The sequence below is a fragment of the Acromyrmex echinatior genome, chromosome 8, assembly GCF_024713525.1.
Source record: "Acromyrmex echinatior isolate Ae372 chromosome 8, ASM2471352v2, whole genome shotgun sequence".
Lineage (NCBI taxonomy): Eukaryota > Metazoa > Arthropoda > Insecta > Hymenoptera > Formicidae > Acromyrmex > Acromyrmex echinatior.
Genome location: NC_141859.1, coordinates 5,256,229 through 5,282,956, shown reverse-complemented (window position 1 = coordinate 5,282,956; position 26,728 = coordinate 5,256,229). Strand labels below are relative to the sequence as shown.

At 38.1% G+C, this 26,728-nt stretch overlaps 1 protein-coding gene and 1 long non-coding RNA gene across 3 annotated transcripts in view; one reads left to right on the top strand and one right to left on the bottom strand.

Moving 5' to 3' along the window:
- The window catches only part of LOC105144509 (uncharacterized), a 201,089-nt gene that overhangs the window by 157,315 nt on the left and 17,046 nt on the right, over window positions 1-26,728 (top strand). Inside the window, exon 7 of one of the 2 annotated variants that reach the window (XR_845935.2) lies at window positions 22,350-26,340. The exons of the other annotated variant lie outside the window; for it this stretch is intronic. This is a non-coding gene — a long non-coding RNA (uncharacterized LOC105144509). Of the gene's footprint in view, window positions 1-22,349; window positions 26,341-26,728 lie in introns of those variants that run through there. 2 annotated transcript variants of the gene reach the window in all.
- Window positions 8,146-26,728, bottom strand: part of LOC105144508 (neural cell adhesion molecule 2) — a 34,975-nt gene continuing 16,392 nt past the window's right edge. Inside the window, exons 2-9 of the mRNA XM_011053446.2 lie at window positions 18,569-18,913; window positions 15,839-16,153; window positions 15,331-15,482; window positions 15,092-15,236; window positions 14,598-14,891; window positions 13,858-14,247; window positions 12,829-13,146; window positions 8,146-9,167 (exon numbers count right to left, since the gene is read on the bottom strand). Coding sequence (XP_011051748.1) covers window positions 8,611-9,167; window positions 12,829-13,146; window positions 13,858-14,247; window positions 14,598-14,891; window positions 15,092-15,236; window positions 15,331-15,482; window positions 15,839-16,153; window positions 18,569-18,913 — 2,516 coding nt within the window. The 3' untranslated portion in view covers window positions 8,146-8,610. The remainder of the gene's footprint in view (window positions 9,168-12,828; window positions 13,147-13,857; window positions 14,248-14,597; window positions 14,892-15,091; window positions 15,237-15,330; window positions 15,483-15,838; window positions 16,154-18,568; window positions 18,914-26,728) is intronic.

Here is a 26,728-nt window from a genome sequence, read left to right as displayed (position 1 = left end):
ATAATATAACTTATTATGTGAAATATTGCCTCAGCTGAGATTCGAACTTAGATTTCAAAATTGGATATGTAGATACATAAATTCACTCTGAAATAAATATTTAAGCATTAAAATCTACTTTGACCAAAAATAAATTTATTTTTTAATTGAAAAAATAAATTTAATTTTCTTAATTGAAAATAATTTCGTTGAACTATATGTCAATATAATTATATCTATATTGTGTTAGATATCAAAAGAACAGCAATAATTCATTCCCTTGAATTGTAAATAACATTTTATTATTATCAATTTTTATTTGTATCAAAACGTAAATCAATCCATTTCTGTGATTAATTTCGAAGTAAACATCAATCCATATTAACGTACGAATTTAATAAATAATAAAATTAATTTAAGTCAAATTGAATACAAATTGAATAATTGTATTGAGTTAAATTGTTTAATCTTATTGTTTGAGTCAAATTAAGAACATATTGAATAGGAACAGTGGCGGCATGTAGGTATGATTAAAAGTAACTCAAATTGAGTATAATTTGACATTATGAATTTAACAATGTAGGAAATTAAGCGTAAACGCTGCATAAATTTTTGATATTCTAACAATCAACTTAAGCATTCTACATAATTATTTTGATAGTTCAAAAGAATTGTTTCAGATCCATGTTTAGCTAAATTTTTAGATACTTCAATGGCTACGTTTACAAGGCATTCTTGATAACATTCGTAGTTATGAAATTGATGAATCATAGCTTTCTTCTCAATAATTGTGGCCAGTTTTTATAACTACAGATGTTACACCGATTAAGGGTAAACCAATAAAACCATTTCTTTCCATACATCGTAACGTAATTGAAACACTAAATTATAATATGACATAAGATGAAATCAATGCGAAAGACGATCGTTATCACGTTCAACATTTTTACCTTTTCTTTCCTTATCAATCGCGATTCATACAACGCAAACATGTCTCAATGTATATCCAACGTCTGGGGCTATCCGAAGAATTTATCATTCTAACAAAGGGAGATAAGGAGTTTTTGGACGCCTATAAATCTTAGCTACGTGCCAGGCAACGTACTGCAATCGTGAGCGATAAAACGGTCCTGCGATTACTCGCCCCTCGACCGATGGCGAATTGCATTTCTCTCAGCGAAATGCACGACGAACGATTAAACGTGTCAGCGGATTCTTACTTTCAACCTGCCGTTAGTTTGCAGCGCCGTTCTTAATTCCGCCGCTACACCGGTAACGCTATATCCAGGTACATATAGGTGTGGTCGCATTTTATCGACGTGGGTGTATCTCATTTCGTAAAGTGCACGACCACTTCACTTCTCGCCCTCCCTTTCCTCCCCTTTGCTCATTCATCCCCCTTCGGTTCTTACCATCGTGATTTCCACCCGTCTCGCGCCTCTGTCGATCTTACCCGTCTCCACTCAACCCTCTCTCTCGAAATAATACGTCGCATTTCTGACATGTTCTGCGACTCGATGACGGAACAACGTACCGGAAACGATGCGGGCTCAATGGAGCGTACAAGCGCGCGAGCTCATCGTCCGCAATTTTTGGAACGACCAAACACTCCCGTGCGAGCGACTCGCACGATCGAAACGCGCGTTTCGAGATACCATTCTTGTATGTACCGAGATTATATTGCGCGTTCACCTCGCAAAGCATCGCGGCAGGATATAAGAGGGAAAGAGAGAAAGAGAGAAGCAGACTGGATGGGGGTGTATGTTCTTTGAAGCCAGGACGCCCCGTATATTGTATGATACGAGACGCGGGCGAGAAAGATTGTAATGGATTTTCGTTGCTTGGAAAGTGAATCGCGCCCGAGATGGAATAAACGCGAGAGCAAGGCTCTCCGCGTCGTGTCGCAACGCATTTAATAACGCGCGTTAAATTATCTTCTGTCAGCGAGTAATTATCGCATGGTCGACAACGGAAAATTGAAGTGGAGCGCTATTTTCTCGCTAGCGGAATTTTCTGCTTCTCAAAAATTTATAATAATCATATAAATTAATCAAGTACTATTATAATAATTAATGATAATAGTTAACTTGTAGGTTAATCTTATTGCTAACGTACTTTGACCTTTCTTCATATCGAAATGTAGTTTTCTAATTCGGCGCCATTTGTCAGGTCGAGCTTTGCGACGCATACTGTAGCATCCGTAATTTCTCTTTGATTATTAATTTAAAGCATAATAGATAAAATAATTTTGAGTTTTCCCAAATGAAATGTCAGATCAACGTTATTCACGAAATAAATGTTTGACGCCGTTCAAGTTGTTCTATAATATAGATATTAGTCTTTACGCTGTACTTCAAGTCTTATGTGAACAATTTTATTTTAAATTTACGCATAAATTTATGCTTTAGTTTTATAAATACAATTATTTGATCTTGTTGAGTCACTGTATCTACTACAATTTTCAATACCTTCTTACAAAAATACTATTCTATTATTGGGCATCGTGACATTTCAAAATTGCAATCACATAAAAGTTCCTGTTTGGTGACGTTCCGTGGCATTTTGGTCGGAGCTAAGACGATACAATTTTTCTCCGAATATGTCTGAGTACAAAGAAGATAAAAATATTGAATCTTGAAAACTATAGCTGCACAAACAAATTGTTTCACATAAAAAAAATACATAATTACAATATCGCATTGTGTTTTAATTTTAATTTAATTTTACTAAGTTTTAGTTTCTTTATTTTAACGCTTTTTAATATAGCTAGTATTATAAATAAAAGCGTTTAATTATAGGAGTAATAGACATTATCTTAAGCAAAGTACAATTTATGAAAAAGTAGGAAACGTCTTTATTAAACAACGGTTTACAAACGGTTAACGATCATAAATTAAGGAGTAATACGATAAGAAATAAAACAAGTTGAAATTTAATATCGCAACAGATTGGTCGATAGTGATCAACGGTTATTCGCGGAAAATCCGCACCAGGAGGTACAAGATAGAATTCGCGGCTGGCGCATATTTACACCCCTTATACGAGATATGCAGAGGGAACATCTGCGAGATGTAGCATGCTTCGGCATTACGAAGGATTGTGGTTGCATACTGCAGTTGATGCGCGACGATAGACAGGTGGCTAAGCTGCTCGTACCAATCTGTCGCGTCCTAGTTTAGTCCCTAATTATTATGCATTGCTATGCAAATAGATGGGATTTAATCGACTTCTCACACGAGATGGTACATTCCTCATATACGATGGTTCTTTGACAGAGCGACTGGAAAACAATGGAAATGAAGAATAGGAAACTGAAACGAGATCCTCCCGGTTGTCGCGACACTTTTAGAACGTTGTTGATAGCGTTGTCGGCGATAGAGAGAGAGAGAAATTGTTTAATTAAATTAGTCGGATTGCAGAGAATCACGCGAAATAGGCCGTGGAAAACGGGAAATTAAAGGAGTATTAGGAAACGGATTATGAGGAAACAGCCCCCCCCCCCTCTCTCTCTCTCTCTTTTTCTCTCAGTCGTCTTCCTTTCTTTCCTCCGGCATTTCTACTCCTCGTAAATCTTTTTCATCGGGAAATTCGACGGCGCGCGAGATGAAATTTATGAACTCGAATGCCAGGACTTTCCTTCTTCTGAAAAAGGAAGAAAGCAGATCCGCGAGACACTTAACTCTGTAACATCAGGAGGATCTATAAGAAGAGAGAAAGAGAGAGAGAGAGAGAGAGAGAGAGGGAGAGGGAAGCCAATTACTTTACCCGAGGATGGGCGAAAGAGTAAAATTTGTAACGGAAGTTCGGCAGTAGTACGGGCGAGGGCAATTCTGCGTTGACGTATCGCGGCGTTGAGTTTCGAAATGAAATATCCGGTTTCCGTACATTCGATCTTTCATCGAACGTATATTTCAACTTTATCTAACGACTGCGTTATTAGGTCGACGCTTCTTCGCTCATATCCTGCAGCCATAAGGGGGATATGCGATCAGTGAAATATTAAACCTTTCAGCGTCACGTCGGCTGCTATTTATACCATTATTGTTGATAAGATACGGAAGAATTAATGAAACTTTAATAAATACACACACACACACAATATATATATATATATATATATATATATATATGTGTGTGTGTGTGTGTGTATTGCATAGAATAAGAGTATCATATTCCCTGCAGTTTCTGGTTTGATCATATATAGCTTCATCAACGATGAAGTTATTTGATATGATCATATTTAAATTAAGTAAAAAAGTTTACAGAGAAACTTTTCTCATATCAAATTCTTGTTTCATATATGTAGGTTACATGATGCATAAATAGAGAAGTTATATCAATTTTGAAATATCTATTTTTCCGATCAGTTCCAGCGGTATAAAATTAACTATTCACATTAAATCTGCTGATATTCTCTTATATATATATTTTTTATCTTTTCCTTCCTCTCTCCTTCTAATATTCGCCTGCTACATTACGCATCACGTTATGCTGCACTTTTACATAAGCACGATTACGCTTTACGACGGATCGCAAAATCTATATTCCATACAAGCTTTACAAGCTTACGCCATTTTCTCGTAAAAATGGACAAGAAACTATTACCGTCATTGAGAAAGTTTTCTTTTTCCATTCTGCGTAATTTCGACACCACCAACAGTTCGGGAAACGTTCGTGCGTTCTGCATTAATTAACTTCCATGTTATGAGTCGCGATCTGTATATGTAGATGGAGAGAAAAACGAATCGGTTTCTTGCTTCGACGTAAAATAAAAAGAAGGAGAAAAAAAATGAGAGAAAAAGAGAAGTCGATTTGGCGGACGTAATTAGTTGCTTCCGTCGCGTTTAGTTTGAGCACGTAACTGGCGCGTCGAAAATTTTTCCGAGAAAATTACTGCGATCACGGCGACTGCTTCCGGCGGGTACCATGCCGTAAAATTTCACGGTATCGTGCCGCGAACAATATCCCGATATTCCCGCTGTCGAAGTCGCGTCGCGAATACGAAGCCCTGAGGGCTTTCGTCATACGGTTACTTTTGTTCTACGAATAGGTTTTTCGCCGATCCCGCGTCGTCTCTGTTAAACGCGCTTTCCGATAGTCGAAACGTCAACGTGAGTATGCATGAAATGCGTACGATGCGCGCACAACGCGAATGTAACGCGACGCGAACGATGCAATCAATATATAACGAGGCGAATGCAATGCGGAAAATAGACATGTAAATTATGCGCGCTTGAAAATTATATTCGTCGCTCTGTTAATATCGGGAGGAAGGTATAATTCCTCGCATATATATATCGGCAATATAATAGACATCGTTATAGCAGATGCATAATAGATTGCAACGAGCATTTTTTTCCCCACAAGAGGAAATTTGTATGTAGAATGTAGAACGAAAGACGGGAAAAGTAATTAACGGAAAAAGAGGGGAAGAGAAAATGTAGAGATTGAAAATAATCGAGCGATATTTTGAACAGTGGTACTGACTAGAAATCTTAGCGGAAAATATAAAATTTTTCACGCTGTCGTACCTGGACAATATTCCCAATATTCTCTGTTCCGCAGCATCGCTGATACGATACCGCAGGGGCTTCCATTACTGTTATTCTCGACCTGCAGTCGTTCGAGTTCACTGCCATGAATAAATACAGTCTTTTCAGCTAGGAATTTCAAGCTTTTACACTCTTAATACAAGCGCTTTACGGATAATAGCGAGATGTTACGTTCCTCGCCTTTGCGTTTCGCTTTATGCGATTTTATTTTACATAAGAAAATGTCACTTTCTATAAATATTTTTTAAACGATTTCAATCAATATATTTTTAATGCTAAAGTTTCCGTATTAGGAGATTATCAATTCGCAATGAAGATGGTGGCAAAACACATCAGGTAAAAGCTGTCAACGCCAATGATGAGATTCCTCAGGATAAACACTCAAATTGCCGACACAGGGATTAAGTAATATTCCTGACAGTACGATCTAAAATGTTAATTTGCCAAATAGTCGCGCGAAACGAACGAAGAATCTAATTCACGGTATAGCCGACTGCAAATTAACGACGCCGTTCAGCGTTCTATTCGAGAATAGGATTAACGAAATACTTAATGCAATCGCGCTCAATCTTCATTTAGTTGCGCATTCACGAAAACGAAATTAAGTCTTATGCAAGAATAACGTCTATCATTGTCAGAGGGAATAATTAATTTTCTCGCTTTGACGCTTGAAATCACCGCTGTTCTCCAGATAACAAGAGGGTCTCGACGGCGGAATTTCATGAATCTGTGTCTAAATAGAATTTCTCATTCGTACTTTCTCCCGCTGAGGAACGCGTTTACCAATGTATGTAAACGCCTCAACTTGTAATTTGATAAGCTCGAGTATTAATCTCTTGAGCTTTTCAGCTTCAACCGGGTTAACGATTATTCTGAAGAATCAATAAACGACTCTTTTCTCGAAACTTGAAGAAAAATATATGAGAGAAAGGAATAATCGATTTTATTTATTTATTCGATACTTACAATGCGTTTATTTATTTTTGAAATTTTAATTATATAGAATATTAATTATAATATTAAAGAAATAATGAAAAAAACTACAATAAGATTGTTATAATTACGAAAAAGTAAGACGTGTCAAAATGTTGATGTTTTATGACAAAAGCTGCGCTGAAGTTCCTTGAAGAAAGACTAGAATTATTTTTGAAATTTAAATTGACCTAACAGATCACGAGTAATCAATTATTAGTCGCGTGAAAATAGGCACTCTGGGATCGTTGTTACTTCGCGAATCTCAAATTCTTCGCAGCCGACACTTCGGCGTCGTGACGATGCAAGGATTACTCTCGAGGGGCCGACGGGCGCAAGCACTACGTGTATAAGAGTCGTCAAATTATTCTGGACGTGCTTGTCGACGACGTGCATCCACCTGACGGCGGGGAATTCTCGTTGGGATATATCGTGGTTTGTTTACCCGAAACTATCGTCCCAAGCCGCGTCGCCGGGAGATCCGTCTCTGTCACTTCGTATACAAAGGACTTGGGGAACGATGTTGGCGTACGACGATGGGATAAGGGGAGGTATCAACGAAAGAGTGTCATATAATGACAGCTTATTTCGCACGGTGTACCACTCGGACGTCGATGACCAGAGTGACCGATAGATAAATGAAGAACGGGGAAAGATGAGGGCAGAGGGAGGCAGGGGGTGAAAGACCGGATGAATCCCGAGTTCATCGAGCGATCGAATCGCCGACTTCCGCCGACTCGCCGGATCAGTGGCAGTTTATTTCCGCTCGACGTGGAATCGAGAGTCGATAGGCTTGAGGGATGCGTTGTCCTAACGATGTGATTTATCGTCGTCTATGAAGCTTGACAGGTCCTCGTCATCGTCAGTACACAGACAGCGGGACGCCCACGTCGATTTCTAGCTTATCGCGCAACCGACGGCGATAAGCGGCTTACTGGAAGTCTGTCGAAGAGCAAACCGTCGGTGGCATTGCTGAAATAGCGCAAACAACGGAAGTCGCACAGCTTAAAGACAGTTGCGACGACTGCGTCGCTCGACAACCAAACACACGATGTATATAGATACGTACAAAGTTGAAGATCGAACATCTCTGACTCGGAACTCTCAGAATTTCTCTATATCTTCCCGTAACGCAAATCGAAAACTTTTGAAGAGAAATTGCTTTTAACATACATCCAGTGTTATTATCCACTAACACGATACTTTTCGTATTCAACCAATTTGCTTATAATTGAACTGGGTTAATATTCCGTACGATCATTCGTATCACGTGCGAATATTGCGGCCGTATGACGTTGTTAGTGAGTGCCAATTTAGTCATTGGTCGACGAACCAATTCACCAACCTGTCAAACTGTCAGTGTGGCGGGCACGCGACGTACGCGAATGTCCAACGAATCCATGCACCGAACAACGCTTGACGTCGAGCGACGACGGACAATTTTTAGCTACGTCGAGGGAATTAATTAACTGAAATAAGTTGGAGTCATGAAAAATGAAATGTCGGAACTGTCCAGAAGTAATTAATTCCTTTTTAATACTTATCCCCTACTTCAAGACTTCCAACGAAAGCTCGAGCAGCTAATGCTAATCTAATTGTTGACGAATATCGCGTGGGAAAGTAAGTAATAACAGCAAGAATATGCATTATTAAACAACAAGATTTATTATTCGTATATACAAACGTTTACATTTGACCATTTAATTAACCACGAAGCACAATAAAACATCCGTATAGACAAAACATTTACGCTCCTTCAAACATTCGCGGATAGTTCTTACGGAAAGGCTTCCGACGAGAGACAGAGGTGACAGGAAGTCTTTTTTTTGTTTACGGCGGAAAATTATTGTCTCTGTACACGCGCATATGATCGCGCCCTGGCGTCCCAAGTATCACGTTTTTTCTTAGAACGAAGCTAACGCATCTACCTCTTATAACTAGGTGAAAAACAAGAATAGGAATGTCGAGTCAACGTGTCGATCGGAAGGTGGGTCCTTAACGGTATTTATTGTCTATTTACAAGCGTCGTATAATCGCGTACGACGGTTTGGCGAGCATCGGAGGGTACTGACCCGAATAGCCGGGTGCAAAGACGTTATACCTCCGTCTATATACAACTTTCCTGTACACGCAGACTCCTCGTGTAGATATCGTGAGTGCGATGCACCGGCAAGGTGCTGGGCCGTATTGGGCTCAAGCTCTTCTCGCTCTTCTCCGCGTAACCGTTCGGATAGACCCAGGAGTCCTTGGCATGAAGCACCGACGAGGGCGACGGATAATCGAGGTCCTCGAGGCACCTGAAATCCTTGGCTCTCTCGGACGGCTTGCTGGACGCATAACCCGGCTCGAAGATATCCGGCCGTCTCTCGACGGCCTTGCTCGGTATCACGTCCGGATCGTCGTCCGGCACTTCGTCCGCGTTTATCTGCTCCTTCAAGTCGTCCCGGTGAGCCTCGTTCGTCGCCGCCGGCGCTGCCGGTCGATCCTCCTTGCTCTCATACTGCATTGGCTCCGCCGCCCGTGCCTTCGTCGTCTGCATCGGATGGTTTCGACGGTACAGGGTCAGCGTTATCCCGACGATCAGAATGCAAATGGCAGTTATACCGCCAGCGAAGCACGCCACCAGGAGGCTGTAATCGGTCGTCTCGTCCGAGATCCCACGACCTGCGAAACAGGGGTAAAAAAAAAATCATGACTTGCGCGTGGGAGGGTTCGTTGTAGTCTTCTAAAAATAACGAGCTCTTCTTAAAATATAAATATCGCTGAATTGTATATTAATAATAGCGTGACCTGTTTTTAAAAATAATAAATAAGGTAGATAAATTCTCGAAGCTATAATAGATTCCAAGCAAGATTTAATCGTAAAAGAATTGGAGTAATTTGAAAGAGACTGGATTTCTCCCTCTCGATAAAATGTTCGATATCTGCACGGAAAGAAAGAATTTTGCTGCCGTGGCGAAACCACTGCTGCTGCTGCTGCTACTGCACATTCGACGTGAGAGTGACCAATTTTACTAACCAATTATTCGATATTGCAGCAAAATCTGCGTTTTGTTAATAAAATAAAAAAGGTCTTGTTGCATGCATGTGTATGCGAATAAATTTGTTCGCGGAAAACAAATTTGCTGTTAAAGGAAATATAATTTGTAATCAAAATAGCCAGAATAGTCTGTTTCAAACAAATACATTTTGCTATTAATATGTATTTAATAATTGCATGCTCTCCATACACTCGATATAATAATTAACAAATATGGACATTAACATTGTGATGCTGCAAGGAATATTTTATCAATCGTTAATCAAATTTCTATTGCTTATTTAGAATGTTATTGCTATCGATCAGTAAATTTTACGTAAAAATAACCTAATAAATAATTAATTAAAAGAAAACATAAGCACGATATCAAATTTAACCCTGAAATAATATAAAATATATAATCCAATTGTGTATGCATCTTAAATAAAATATATAGTAACACACTAATTGTTTAAAAATTGAAACCACTTATTACGTTTTTTTGACTATTCGGTAGTACAAAGTGATATATAACAGACAGAATTTTCAAAAACTTGTCCTAGCTTTTAACATGACAGATTGGACCCTCTAATGACTATTAAAAGCACAATTTAGCGCAATGACCTCACTCGCTTAAAATTTATGTACCAATGAATAAAAGTATATGCTTTATTAGCTTATCCAATGATGACGATACTTGCGAGATAAACATGCGCACGTTATTGAGCCATATGAATGCCAAGATAATTTTGGACCATCAACAATGCGCGTACAATTCGATAATTAAGCGGCAATCAGCCATATCGGATTAGCGCGTAACGACGGAACGAGATTTAGCGTTTTCTTTTTGGATTTCAGCAAATCGATTTCCATTAAACAAATTTCGTACCGGCTATTCGTAAGAAACGTTTTATCCGCGCGCGCGCGGTTCATTACAGCTCTTTAACATTATATAAGACGAAAATTTACACGGTAAGAACTCAGCGTACAATTTCAAGAGATACATCCGATAATAATGTCTATCAACTCTATTCTTAGTATCTCGAATGCAAAGAAATTAATCGAATAACTTACGGAAAATATTTTACGTTAATTATAACGTTATATATTTCCTTTATGTCTATTCATTATGACAAATTCGTGATTTATTAACTTGGAATATCGCAATATTCTAATAATATCTAATTTTGCCGATAGCAGTACACTCATTGCAGGATTAATAGCCGACCGTTGTGCACAAAACGTGCGATTTCCTAACATATATCCGTATATCCTTGACCGGCAAAGAACATTCGTCCTCATCAGGATGGACATCCGAACTGATGGTGACATCAACAGTAGCGTCCGGCAGCGTTGTTCGTCCCAACGTGTCCGGTAAACGAGATTCGCTTTTTCCGTGTACTTATTGGATCACGAAGGAAACGCAGGCAGCTTTCGGAAGCAAAGATTAAGAGGAAGATGGAGGATCAGGTTCGCGGACGGAGATGGCCAGGCTCTTTAGAATTCAGAAAACGCCTTGGTTCGTTAGCCAACGAACGGTCTCCTCTTTTGTGCGCATATATGTGTGTTCATGTATGTACATGTATAGCCACACATGCATATACACTGTGACGCGCATACATGCAAACGTACACGATCGAGAACGAAATGCGGACGCGCGAATGTGATCGTCTGATTGTGAGTCTGTCATCTCGGGATCGTCTTGAAAGCTCCTTTCTCTCCTCTCGCGCGTTCCTCCATTGCTATATCGTTAAGAGGCAGTATTTGCCACCCCAGCGGGAATAGGTGGAAGTTACTTGGACGGGGGCCTAGCGTAATGTCTGAGAACGTTTGAGGGGCTTTGGTACGTTTCCCGATACGCGATAGTGGTGGTGGTACGCAGCGAGGATTCTGGATGAGCTTTGCTGGTCGCGGGATGTGCGCGTGCACACGCGTGCGTGTACACACGCACGTGGGACGCCGATATATACGGTTGCCACACGTTTGCGTTACCACACGGCGGAATCGTGCACGAGCCAGCATGAATAACCCATGAGGATGGAAATTAAAGACGATAAATGCAGCTGAAATGAGGCGGTGGCGAGGAAAGGGACTTGGGCTTTATGGGATTTTAATTCAAGGTCCGCATGGCACAGCGTAATACTTAAGGGGTCGCGGTACGGTCGCATTTTCTCAAAAGCAGCACCGAAATTCGCATAATTATATCGGGAAGTTTTGACGGTAGTTGTAGATTAGTAATGTTAACGCGCGCTTTACCGTCGATGTAGATTAATATTTGATCAATCCGGCATGTCTCGTGCTTGATTACAGAAATGTCACGACAAGTCTTCGATTCCGACTACCGAATTCGATAAATAGATTGAATCCATGTCAGAATTTGAAAGTATCTATTGCCAAGATCGATAACTGAACTAGTGAAACATTTATTAAATATTCTAGCATTATCAAGAGAGTAAAATGCATTACTCTGGCTTCTATTCTATCGCGCAATGGTAACGAAAAGGTCAATATATATGTACAATTGTGCAGCAGCTTAAATTTATGAAGCTGTAATAAGCGAGCAAGGAAAGATACATAGTAGAACTATAAAATAGAACCGTAAATAAAACTGTAAATAGAACCATAAAACAGAACTTAAAACAGAGCTGAAAAGTTAAAAGAAAGGTCTGCGAGACACGTCAAAAAGCAAGTATTTTTTATCTAGTATTAAAAATATTTTAAGATCAAAAATACGCATACAATTTTGAAAACAAACATTTACTATGTGCCGAAGTTACTTAACTCCATTATGTAATTCGATTCAATTCCCAGTTCAATGTTTCAAAATTCTTTCCACTACGGTCGTTAGCGCTTTATTAACTCATCTCGTTATTATTTTGTCTCCAACGTTAAGATATTACATAATGAAGATAGGAGGGCTAATCATGGCGGAAAAACATTATCGACGTAATACAATCTACATACATTAAGACCGATAATAATAAATGGAAATTACACGTAGGAAAGATACAGCGAAGGTATTTCCAAGAATAAACTCTCTCGAGACATTCCGCAATCTCGAGCGCGGCTTCATCAGGCTTGTGAATTTTGTCGGTGAAGGTTTATTCGTATTATCGTGCGGCGAACATTCGTTTAATCAGCTCGATCGTTTTAAGTAAATGTCGAAATATGCAATGCACGCGCGCGCGCAGGTCTAGCTGTATAAACGTATCGTTTAGACGAGATCGCGGATACGAGATCGTTACTTTGGAATAATAATATCGTTAGAATCTTAAGCAAGTCTTTAAAAAAAATAGTAAAACTCACCAGTGGTGTACATTGCTACTCCTTTCAATGTGACCGGTTCCAAAACAACGGGGTCGCTCCGACCTTTTGCGTTGACGGCATAAAGGTGAAGCCTATAATTCCGTCCCGGTTCTAAGCCGGGGACTTCGAAAACTGGACCGGATGAGCCGGATCTATCGGTGTGATTCAGGTAGATGGTATTGACATGATAAACGTTCTCTTCGCTGTAGACCTCTAGCTCGTAATTAGTCAAGGGCAAACCACCGTCGAATCCCTCGGAGCACCTGACGATCAGCCAGTCTGCGTCCCTCGAGTCGGTGGCTTTAAAGTCTTCGTGACCTGTTTCACACGGACGCACACATAGCGAGGTGGTTAAGCTCGCTCCCGGAGGAAGAAAAACACTCGGACTCGCTAGACCTAATTGCTTCCCGGCGTGAGCGTCGTCGCGGCAAAGCACACTCGATAGCGTCGATTAGGGGTTTCAGACCGAATTAATTGGATAATAGTCTTAGACTTGCATAATAAACATATACTCGAGAGATTGTAATTAGACGTGCTGATCGAGAAATACTATTCTAAATAACTATAAATCTTCAGTCACGAACATAAATCTGTACGAATATGAAAGGTAACTTTTAAAATGAGTTATGTTTAAACGCAGCAATGTTTGCTGAAATCCATACACAAATCTTAGTTTAGTTAAAAATCGGAATATGGATAAAATATTTTTTAACTTTTCGTTCGTCTTATCTGAAAATTTTTTAAAAATATTAAACACTCTCTGAAATTTAAATAATGATTTTTCGTGAATTATTTAATCGAATTAGGGGGAAAACGATCCTATTTTTTCGAAAGTATTGATGATCGATAAAGAACTAATTTCACGGACGTTTTCACGGTTATCGCGTCTTTCGAGGGAAACAAGGAAACAAGCTGTTGAACGCAACAAGGGCATCGACCATAAGGTGTCAACCACGATGATGGCCTAGTATAATGGCGCAGTTAGCAGGTCGTTGCGAGGGTTCCCGAGAACCCTCCTAGCTCGCTTACCCATTCGGTACGCATAGGGTCCAGTGGACTGGAGGGCTGTACAGTTCTGCAAGGGGTAGGGCTTCCCGGCGACGATGATCTGAAAGAGACAGGGCGTCCTCTGCACCCCTATCCGATTTCTCGCCCAGCAGGCGACCGTGCCATAGTCCATGTCGTTCTCCGGTGTGTAATTCAGTCTGGAGCCGTGCCAGTGGTTCGTGATCAGACTGAGCGGTTTGACCTGCGCGTATTTCGTGGCTGGCACGCTCATCAACTCCCCAGAGTTGTTGAACGTCCAGTGGAAGGTCGTGGGCGGCGGTTTCGACTGTACACCGCAGACCAGCGAGATCGTTTCGTGCTTCAAGGCACCGACCACTTGGGTGGAAGAACCGTCCTTGCAGATCGGTGCGTCTGAAAATACGAGGGCGCCGGCTGGTAGATTCAATTTACCGCGGCGCACGCTTTCGCGCTCGTGAACGTCACGGTGAGAAAAATAAGGACCAACCATGAACCGTCGGCGGTTTTCGATTTCCATTCCTTACAGCAAACGCCAATAATTGACGCTTTTATGTAAACGCGATTTACTAGCACCCGACTCAATATATCGACAATGTTATGATAAGAAAGTGAATGTATTAATAAAATTAGAATAATGATATCGTTATACCAGAAGAGCTCGAGATGATGAATTAAAAACACTTCTGCTGAATTCTCAGTATCAGTTACGCGGATCGATTCTAATATGAAAGAAATGTACTTACACATCACTTCGAGGGTTACCGGTCGACTTGCGGATTTCCCTTCGACATTGGCTGCCATGCAAGAATATTCCCCGGCGGAGTTTTTCGTCACGCTTTGCAATACTAAGGAACGCCCACCGGGAAGAATAATCCCCGCAGTGGCGTTCTGGTGCAATTCCTTGCCGTCTTTGAACCAAAGTAGCTTGTAAGACCTTGGATTGGCTCGTACGTCGCACTCAAAGTAGACGTCGTCGCCCTCGTTTATATCGTTCGCCTTCAAACTGGAACCCAACTTAATGCTCACCACCGGTGCGTCTGAAAGCATTGGTAGCGAGAACTATTTCTCATTTTCTTATAATTTCATACACGATCGCAATTAGAAAATTGCTGTTGAAAGAAAGAAGAAACATGAAACGTATCAAGATTCAAAATATTAATTTCAAGCGAAATTTTGGACACTAACAGAAGTTCTATGAGTTTAAAGTCATGTCATGTGAATGAAGAAAATGACTTACAATGCACCAATAAATGCCATTTGTCCTCCAAGGCACTATTAGGCACCACAGGATTTTCCGCCCTGCATGTCAGAAATTTTCCATCGTCCTCGATAGTCGGCACGTAGCTTAGCACACTTCTCGTAACGTTCGGATTGTCTGCGAACTACGAAGAACTCAGAATCTATGCCATAACGACGTAGAAGCAAAGTCCTGTACGTCGAAAATGATAATCGTCCGTTCGTAGAAGATATACTCACATTTCTAGCCATATGTTTGACTTGATGAGTCCCTTTCCACCAAGTGATTACCGCCTCCGGTCTAGAACCCGAACTGACACACTCGATCTCGTAAGTTCTTAATGCCGACAAATGAAATCGCTTATTCGTAATGTTGACCACGAGCGGCTTCACTGCGGTGAAGAATTATCCGATAATGAATTTGATATAAAATATTCATCATAATATTTTAATTTTCTACTTTACTACATTATGCATTGCGTCAGTTTATTAATTTTAATAATAAATTTTTGGTGCAATTAGTGCAACGAGATCTAAATTAATTAAAATAAACACAAAATAATTAAAAATAAACATATTATTATTCAAAGTTTTTTTTGTACACAAAGTATTTTTTTTTTTTATTGAATTCAATATAATAAAATATAATGATAAGGTAAGAAATTATTTAAAAAATTACTACAATTCGTAATTTATTTCTACAGATTTCATCCAATCAATATGAACCGAATATTTTGATTACACTCACGGTTCACATCCAATATGACCTCAGAGGTCAGAGGCATCATAAGTTGAGTATTGTTCGCCTTGCAAATTAACCTTGTCCTCAAGAAGTTTCTGGTGACTCTCCGAACATCCAGTCGATTTATCGTTATGTCATCGTGCTCCTGCGTATACGTATCATCCAAGACTTCGTCGTCGAAATACCACGTGACCCTCGGTGGAGGTAAACCTCCGATCACCTCGCACAACAGGGACATTTCGCTTCCCTCGTTAAACGGTTGCAGTATTTTAGCCAGACTCCTGCTAGCGCCAGTATATATCACTGGCTTTTTCGGAGGCACTGTCAGCAAATTGAATTCCGATCCATAGGAATTTATTTCCGTGACATCGGAACACATGTTACGTGTCCGTTATATCAAATTATATGCCCTATTTCCTTTGTTATCATTTCATAATAAGATCGATTTCATTAATATACCTACACATGGTCTCCACACTACGATAATAATAATAATAATTGAAATTGTTTCAATGGCTCTTGATAGTCAGAAATTGAATCGAATTAAAATATCTGAATCTGCGTAGCCAGGCAATGCTATTAAATTTCCATATCGCGAAATGGTACTTGCAGCGGATAACACCAGCGAAATGAAAATCAAGACATAACGGCCTGATCTTTGATTCTTTTTTTCTGCAAGAGCATGCCAGTGATCTGAGATTAACACCTGTTGAGTCAGTGACTAGTGCTATGATATTGAATTAATTGATTGAGCATTGTATTGCTAAAACGACCTTATAACTAAAACTAAATCACAACAATCCAAATCACAATGTTTATTCCTGTTGGAACTGATCCAACCGCATCTCCCGATTTTGTGACTTCATTTCGTCTCATAGCTTTATTTCCACATGACTATCCAATATTCATTGCCCGCGGAAGGTTGAGATTGAACGAATCGAACTATCTCTTCGATTTACTACTGTTTTCCGCGGTTACGCAACGCCCGCGTAAATTTCACCAACGGATATAATATAAAATAAATCACGAATGAATAGAGATAACAGCCCATATGCGCCGTCTGATTAAAATCCCATGAAGCACAATCTGTCCACCAATGTCACTCGATAAGCCACAATTTTGCATCATAAAATGTCATATTCCGACGTAATAACAGATACATAATTGAAATAATAATGAAAAATTAATCCTACAAAAGAGCTTCCAGGATTGATCGAGATCTTTTTTTTTTTACATATATAACTTTATATATAATTTTGTTTGCTTTTTTAAATTATTAATTAATAATATTAGGTGTTGGAATTAATTCGTAGCGTTTTTTAATGAAAGAATGTTATTTATTTCACATGAGCATTAAAAAATACATTAATGAAAGTACTTCCCATCACTTGTAAAACGCTACGAATTAATTCCAACACCTAATAATTAATAATAATTAATTGTGCTCTATTATGTTTGTATAAAATATGTTTTGTATCAAAATTTTTTTAAAAGAATAGCAGATATAAATACTGCCTCTTATTCATGCACAGTATTTATTAGAGTTGCTTTCTATTTGCACACAAATAACTGAAACTGAGTCTGAAATGAGTATTTCATACTCAGTTAATGGCGTCATTATTTGTTTAGTTTGGTAAAAAGTTATCACAAGCAACATAGATCCTAATCTGATTTTTAAAGTGAGTTTACGAGACTCACACTAAAGCACACGATCTCGATCTTGTGCAGATTATAGACAAAAACTCAATTAAATCTTGTAACACAGAATGTAAAAGGAACGCGCATTCAATTGAGTTATGACGTCACAAGTGAGAATCATCTGAGAATCAGTGTAAATGGAAAGCAACTATTGTATTACAATCAATGTTTCATTTGATTATAATGATTATTCTTAATTTTTTAATTTAATTATTTAAAATTATTTTTATATTAGGTGTTGGAATTAATTCGTAGCGTTTTACAAGTGATGGGAAGTACTTTCATTAATGTATTTTTTAATGCTCATGTGAAATAAATAACATTCTTTCATTAAAAACGCTACGAATTAATTCCAACACCTAATATAATTCTAAATTATATATATTTAGAGAATTTTCTATTTATATAAAGATTTCAATTTACACGGAGAGAACGATTTTGCTGAAGTATCTAAAAATTTAGTTAGACAAAGATTTAATAATAATTTAATTTGTTAAACTATCAAAATGATCGTGTATTAAACTCAATCATGAACAGTGCTGCACGACATTTTGACATTTCAGCAATCGATTTGAGTGTCGTTCATAATTATTTTAATTAATTTAATAATTCAATGATAGTCAGATTTCCAATAAAATTATTTTGAGATCTATACTTAGTTATATTTTTAAATATTTCTAAATACTTCAGCAACATTATTCTTTCCGTGTAATAAATTTTATTCTATTTTTAATCTTCATATATTTTTGTCTACGATAAACGGAAAAAATTTTAATAATGTTTATAAATATCATGCTTCTCTTCAATTACTCTAAATAAATTGTTCCGTGAGTAAAAATAAGATTTAGAAAATCTAAAATTGCTTCATAGAACTAAATTTGAAACGTCAGTATCTTTACAGAACTAAATTTGAAATTATCAGTATCTTAAACAGAAACGTTTTCAGAATAATAATTGTGATAGCGATATTACTTACAGCGATATATACACATGTACAATATGTAGAAATAGAAATTCCCAATTTTCATTAGAACTCACCTATGACCGTAAGATTAATCTTCTGATTCTTCGTGGGACTATTCTTAAAATCCACTCTGCATCTATATACACCTCCGTCTGTGAACTCCAAAGGATCTATCTCCAGCTCGGCGGGCTTTACGTCCGTCTTCATAACTGCCCTTTCACCGAACACATACGGATCCGACCAAAGCCTCGCCTGAGCTATCTGCCTCCCTCGAACATCCACGCTGTATATCGGTTCGCCATCCTTTTCATCTTTGTACCAAAATACCATGATGACCGTCTCGTCTTTAATCGGCGGATCAATATCGCAAGGTATCTTAGCTTTGAAACCGGCTACTGCACTAACGTCTGATATAGGCACTGAAAAGTACGGGGGAGCGACAAAATTACCCTTGCGAAAAGGATCTGGTTCTTCGTATCTTTATATTATATCTTTAATTACATATATATAATTTTTAAAAAGAGATATATACATATATTACATTTTTAAACATTTATTCATTTTAAGATCTTTGTATTATGCTTCGTATACATATATCTCTTAAGATCCTTATATTTTGACGATTTTCCCACAAGCCTTTTATAAGCCTCTCCGTAATAATAGGATTAATTAATATTCTTTAAGCATGAAACTATTCTTATTACGTTATAGATCTTTTTTTTCACCATATCAGGATTGTATTGCAAACACGCGCACAGACAACACAATTTTTCAACAAGAAACACGCGTATTCACATTGTGTTTCTATAGCTACACTAACGGGTCTCGTATCCAGTATATAACAACGCTGCCTACTATCGTACGTTTTCTCACTGAGACCGCAAATTTTGGAGTTTTAGTCGGTCACCGTCGGCGCCGATCGAATTACTGTAAATTGGTCGAACGTTCCCCGAGTCGACCAAACCCGGGATGAACCAGAGACAGAAAGCATGCACGCGCGCGTGTGGTCGTGCATAGAAACAAACACGGGGGTGCGCGTTCATCGAACGGGGCTGTGCACGATCGGATGAACCCAATTAATCGGTCTACTTGCCGATTTATAACGGCACCGACCGTCGGGTGCGATTTTATTGGCTTTCATAGCCGTCTCATCCATCGTTCTGGCGTCTAACGCCCGACCAGCCGACCATGGCGGTCTCATTATCTTTTCCTTCGTTGATCTTAGATGTAACGGGTACCAAGAGAGTTACCTTCGAAACGAGCATCCGTCGCTACCGTCGCTACCGCCACCAAAGATTAATTGAGCGCAAACCCGGCTGACGTGTATCGGCTTTTTCCACTGCTAGACTCAATGCTGAGCACGGCGTGAAAAGAAAACTGCAGCTCGGGATAGCCGCATAATCTATAGTTTTTTTGATAATGTTAAATCTGATTTAATGATTGCAGAGAAGACAGTTTTAAAAAAGAATTCTGTTACACATGATTTGATTCGATAATTATTTAATTCAATTACACGTTAAATGTACTTAATAATCGTTAAAGAGATTTCTTGTTCGATACGGGTCTTATCGAGTGCAGGTGTTCGCTGAAGTTATTTCGGTTACTCTTTCATAAGATCTTAAATGAGATCTTGATTTTATCAGATTGCTTTTCGCGCTAATGAAGTGAACTGCAACGTTTACAAAATGTTCCATATTTTAATATCGAGAGAGAGAGAGAGAGAGAGAGATGGACAAAGAGAGACTCTCGCATAACGACGACCCGGATCTCACGCGCATTCAAATTCTGCGTTGACGTGAGCTCTGAGATTCATCACGGACGATGGCGGTGTTAATGATACGATGTAATTAATGCCAGGTGATGAATGGCCGTACGCACGAAGTAACTCGTTAACAAACGGCAATGAGCACGTGGCCGCGCTTTCGCACCTTTGCGCTCCACTGATACGTGGCTCTGAATATTCACACGTTGACGCGTTTGCATATCCGTGCATCACTGAAGTTATGCTTCGGGTGAAAATTGCGCGAGATAGCGATTGCGTTATCGGGAATAGGATGCACCACGTAAACATTTACAAAGAGCAAACCAAGATATACAATATATATATATAATATATGCAATAACATTCCGCGAAATGTTGTAATTTTCGATCGAACACGGCGGGACTGCGCCGAATGGATTTTATAAAAATTATTCGAAAAGCGACGTGACAAGTTCAATATTTAGAAATCATATCGAATCCACGACATTAACGATCAAACATTACGAAAATAATCGGTTGCAAACGTGCAGATTAAACGTTTCGAAAGGTGGGAAGGGAGTCGTTAATGCTGCAATTAAAATGTTAATAGCACCGGCGAGTCCTATTACCTCGTTAAATCCTCCCTTGAACCTCGTAAATTGATGACTTAGACAATGAACCATCGACAGACACGGCGTACGCAGACGCTTACGTATTCTATATGCGTATATACGAGTACACGTACGTGTGGGGATGTCCTCGGTGCGTGTATGAGGGTGCGGTTGTACTCTCGCACGCGCCACGTGTATCGCGTTTACTTGAGAGCGTGGCGAATATCCGTTTCTCGGGTAACGCGGGACGCATACGTATCCGCCAACACGACGATCCCGAAGTAATTATTCAAAGCAAACACGAACGCCGTCGTGGATCGGTAATACACCGCATTACCCGCGCCCATGTATACATGGAACCGCGAATACAGATTTAAACATGCTATACGATGTGAAGAGTGGATGCGAAGTAATGTACTGATTGGTGACGTATTGATTGGTAGATGGATCGAGTTTACTGACATCGCTCTGTGAATACTGTGATATAAATTTACAGATTCATGTGATCGTTGATACGTCCCGGTATGCATTAATAATTGTATTTTAATAACTATGCCAAGAGAACGCAATAATAAACGCATGTTGCAAAAAGTTGCAAAAAATAACATTCTAGTAATCGCAGCTTGAGCTAAGATAAATGTATCATGAAATTCCGAACAATCGGTCAGTAAATCGCTTGCAAATAATTCATGGTCTCAGTGAGGCATTCATCAATATCACTATATAAATTGAAAAACTTTTATCACTATTTTTCTATGACGATGGAAATGAATTATAAGGTTGTGAATTTTGTATTATCTGAGGATGACTCAATCCAAGAGGCGAAATATGTAGTGTAATGTGTTTTACAATGTGTTATTTATAGAATTGTTTTATTTAATTTAATTTAATTTAATTTATCATATTATTCTTACATTTATACTTAATTTATGTCGACTCTTATGTGCCCTATACATCTTTGTGTATTGTCTTTTAAAAACTAAGAATCCTATATTGATCTAAGATAAATGTACCAGTTAGTGGGCAAAATCCAATTATTGCACGAAACGACAAAAATTTTAAATATTAAGTTTTTAATAATATGTATGATTTTAAATAAATTCATCTTATTAAATTGTCATGAACAACGAATTTATTTAGAGTCATACATATCATTAAAAGTTTAATACTCAAAATTTTCGTTTCATCCAATAATTGAATCACATCCATTATAACTGTCCACTGACCGGTATATTTACTTTATATAATTATTTCGATGGTTTAATTATTTTTAGATTTGTATCTAGCTATATTTTTAGAAATTTTAGTAAAATCATTTTTTCAATATTTATTGACGCAACTGCAATGGTTGAAATGCAACGAGATATTATTTCGAGTAATATTTTGCTATTTTTCGCAAACTATCATAGCATTTCTTTCTCTTTATGAGAACTCGAATGCATCATGATATTAATGTTTTCATCAACTATTTTCTAATACGCAAAAATTCAATTTGTGCTGCAGCCATTCGCTAGCTTGAAAGTGCGAACCTCGTAATTTGATCAAAGCACCACTGTAAACATCGTAGATGCGCAAACGTGGATGCGACTTGTTTTCTGTAGACTCAAGCATCGTTGACAAACCGATGAGTTCCAGCCAAACATACGGAAAGAAGAAACCAGCACATCCGGGAAGCAATAAAAAGAAGACAGATAGATAGCGATTGAAGGACGAACTGGCGTTGAAGTTGCGGAAATTGCAGTATTTCGCATATTTTTATACACATATATCGTGCTGAATGTAAGGAAGTTGGAATGGAATAGAATTTCCAGTCTATACACAATAGATATTTCTTAAACAATTTTCGTTGTAGCTTAAAGTTGAACGTGTGTTTTAATTATCAATAAGAATTATCAAGTTAAAACCATTAATTTCCAAACTAACAATCACGCCGTTACGTATTCTCTTAAATCCATAAAGAACGAATAGTACTTTCGCGCACGAGCGCCGTCGTACAAATACGAGGTGCAACTTTCTTGCCAAGGTAAAGAATGCACTGAGAAAACTTTGACAAAATGCTCTTTACGTACTTTCCCAGTCGCCGCGAAAGGGGAAAAAGATGGAAACAGGACATTGAACGAATATTCCATTTTTCAATAGGGAATCGTCAGTTATCTTTTTTTACCTTGAGCACATTACCAATTGTTGACCCAGTTTCTGCATATAAATAGTGCACTGTAAAAAATATCGGTATAAATTTAACATCATAAAGTGCTCCAGTGTCTATATAATTCTCATCGTGTATCAGTATTAATATTAACATTAACATGATATTTATAACTCCTAGTGTCTATATCATCACGTGAATTTAAAATCCTTGTTAAACCTATTTCATGTTAGTGTTAATATTAGCAATATACAAGATGTCCCAAATTTTGTAACTCAAAATATAAATAGCAAGAAATTCTCGAAAAATTAAATAAAAATTTAATTCTAAATTTTTATTTTAAGCAGTAGTTTTTAATATGGATTTCAATATAGTTAATTACAGACTATGTTTAGATAGCCAACTGTCTATGAGTTGCGCGCAGTAATATTAGTGATGAATGCTGATGTAGTCATTAATACTCACAGGTAATTATTTAATCGTATCTGTAATTGATCACATTTAAATTCTTATTATTTCCGAAATTATTAAATTGATTAAAATAAAAATTTATGAACAATTTTTTACTTAATTTTTCAAAAGTTATTTTGCTATAGTACAATATTTTGAGTCGCGAATTTTGAGACGCTCTGTATAGACGCCGTATGATTTTAGACAGACCATAGAGTCATAACTAAATCATAATGATATCACAATAATAATGTTATTTGATGCTCAAAAGTGAACTAAGTGAAATAAGTGATATTATACACAGGTATTTGTTAAAACGCGATAAACAAATGTAAATATGTAGATTTCTTGAAAAAAACAAATAAAACTTTTTAATTTATTTTTAGACATTTAGTGGAATACAAATTCTATGTAATCACATATGTACATCAATGATGAAGACAATCTATCAGTTTAAAGTCTGGCTCTCATAGTTTTAATCCTTTTTTTTTAGAACAGATCTGTCCAATTTAAACTCTGGAGTCAAAATGTAAAATCATCGACGCAAAAAAAATTCAAAGTGGGTAAGATTTCAAGGACTGTAAAGTATTGATAAGACGTTGTTCAGACGCATATCAACACTTTACAATCCCCGCAGTCTTACCCACAATATTTTTGCGTCGATAGCTTTTCGTTTTGGCTTCGGAACTCTCGGAAAATTAGACAGATCCGTTCTAAAAGAATAAATAATTATCTTTTAAAAATTTAATATTTTATTAATTTAATATTTTTTAAGAGAGTAATTGTACACAATAGAAGTTATCTATATTTTCCTATGGGAGAATATAGATAACTTCTATTGTGTAAAATTTTTCTCTATTCATAACTATTCGAGCGTGTATCTGTAAATGACGATAGCCATTAATGAACAGTGTTTAAACTCATTAAGAAGTCATAAATTTTGCTTGTCCACGATGATTATTATCACCAGCCTATTTAACTTCGTAACGTCGGTAACTCGTCCGGAGCCGCGCGTGTAAACATTGGGCGGTGTGCAAACGTGGTGCCGGCTCCTTTACCGCCGCATCCGGGAAAACGGCGTCATACCGCCCCTTTCCCTCGAAACCGCCGACTGAACAAACACGCGCCGGGTATGACGAAGAAGGCAAACCGAGGAACTGAGGGTGAGGATGGCACACGGGGCGGATGTACACAGGCGCATGTAGGGAGAACACAGGGTGGTGAACCTACCGGAGATACGCGGTGGGAGAGAATTAGACGGAAGTAGATGAAGCGATAGAGAAAGGACGCGAAAATAGGACGAATATAGGTATGTCGAGTAGTGCGGACCAATTCGTGGTAAATTATTTAACAGATCCCGCGATATGGACGCGGAAACCAACGGTGGTTTGCGTTCCCTTTCGCCACTATAGCCTCGATGTTTATCGTGCGTTTGTCATAACAATGATGGTAACGGAAAGGGCAACAAATGCGGTAAGGTGTGGGTGTATGAGTGACAGAATTCGCTGTATAATTGGCACATTATCGGACATCAAGATGACAAGTAAATGCCGGGTAGCAAAGCGATTGAATCGATTTCACCAGAAAGAGAGAGAGAGAGAGAGAGAGAGAGAGAGAGAAAGAGAGGAGAGAGAGGGAGAGAGGAAGGGAGAGATCCATTTCGCCATTGCATTTCAGCTTCAACCATGTTTGCCGGGATCGAAAAATTCTTGGAACTGGGACACGCGTTGCGTAATTCGCCGCTATCAGAATTCCTGGCGTTTTGTGACTGCGCATAACACTTCAATAAAGTCCCGATACGAGTCCGCGCTACGTTTGTCGACCAATAAAATCAGATTGCACACGGAGAACGCAAAATCCGAACGCAGGCAGCTCCGGAATGTTGTACTTTGATTATACATACTACTCCTTTCCGTAACATCCGCGAACACAGCGTCTCTAAAATTAAACGGGAATTTAGAAATTTATGTCTTGCATTTTTTCTCAAACTCTCCGCGAGTTAATCTCAAACAACGAGATTAACTTGTGTGATATGATTTTAGTATTATGAATATATATTTGGGAAACTGTTGATAGGAAAACATGAAGAAATATGACGTTATGTAACATATGTCATTTTTCTATTTACGGCTTCGATGTTTGAAGCATTAGATTCGTTCCGTTGTGACAGTACCGAATTTTATGACGAATCAAGTACGCCAGTTTTTTTTCCTTTATATACCATATTCAACTATATACGAGCACTGCAACAATGCGCATCGCATCTTCAACTTTAGTCCGAAAGACATATATGTCGTTTTACATCCTAATATACGACTAGCGATGCTTCGCATTGTGAGCACCGCAATTCTTTCGCTGAAGTAACCGGAAACATCGCGTTATAGAGATTCATGCTGCTTTCTAGCAGAAATACTGCGCGTTTTATGACTCTCTGAAGGATACGTTCACCTAGGCAGAAATAAGAAGTTCCTAATCTCATCGCACATTAATATTCTGTTTATCTTATGCTGGCGTACTATTTCACTCGTAAATAATTGAATCGATTAGTACTAATTAAATATTAAATGTCCGTTGCATCGGGATTCGCGTAATCGTAATAATTTAAACGAAACTTTACGACGCAAGTCAAACTCTATTAAAATAATTTACACAAAAATAATGTAATTTTGCTGAGGCATTTAAAGATTTAGCTAGATATGGATTTAAAAATTAATTTTGTTGGACCACTAAAATAATTGTGTAAGACGCTTAAACTGGCTGCTAGAATGTCAAAACTTTTCGCAATATTGCTCATTATACTTGAGATTACTACGTAATTATTTAAATGGCCCAACAAAATTATTTTTAGATCTGTGTGTATCTAATTAAATTTTTAAATAGCAAAATTATTCAGCAAAATCGTTTTTTCCGTGCACTTCAAGCAAACTTTGCTTTAACTTTCACGTTATAAGATATTGCAAAAAAATATCTTATTGAATTTTCATTATGGAAATTAGAAAATTAATTTTGATAAGATCTCTTTTTTTTTAAATCGACATTCGAAGTTTGAAATCGTAGTGTCGCCTCTTTTCATATTCCCAACGGGCACTAAAAGGAAAATGTTGTAAGGACACACACACGTCAGCCTAACGTGACAGCTGAACGACAAACATACCCAGAGACTCTCCCATAAAATAGTGTCCGAATATGTTCCTGAGTTCACCTACAATTGAAGTGTGTGTGTATGTGTGTGTGTGTGTGTGTGTGTGTGTATGTGTATATATATATATATATATATATATATATA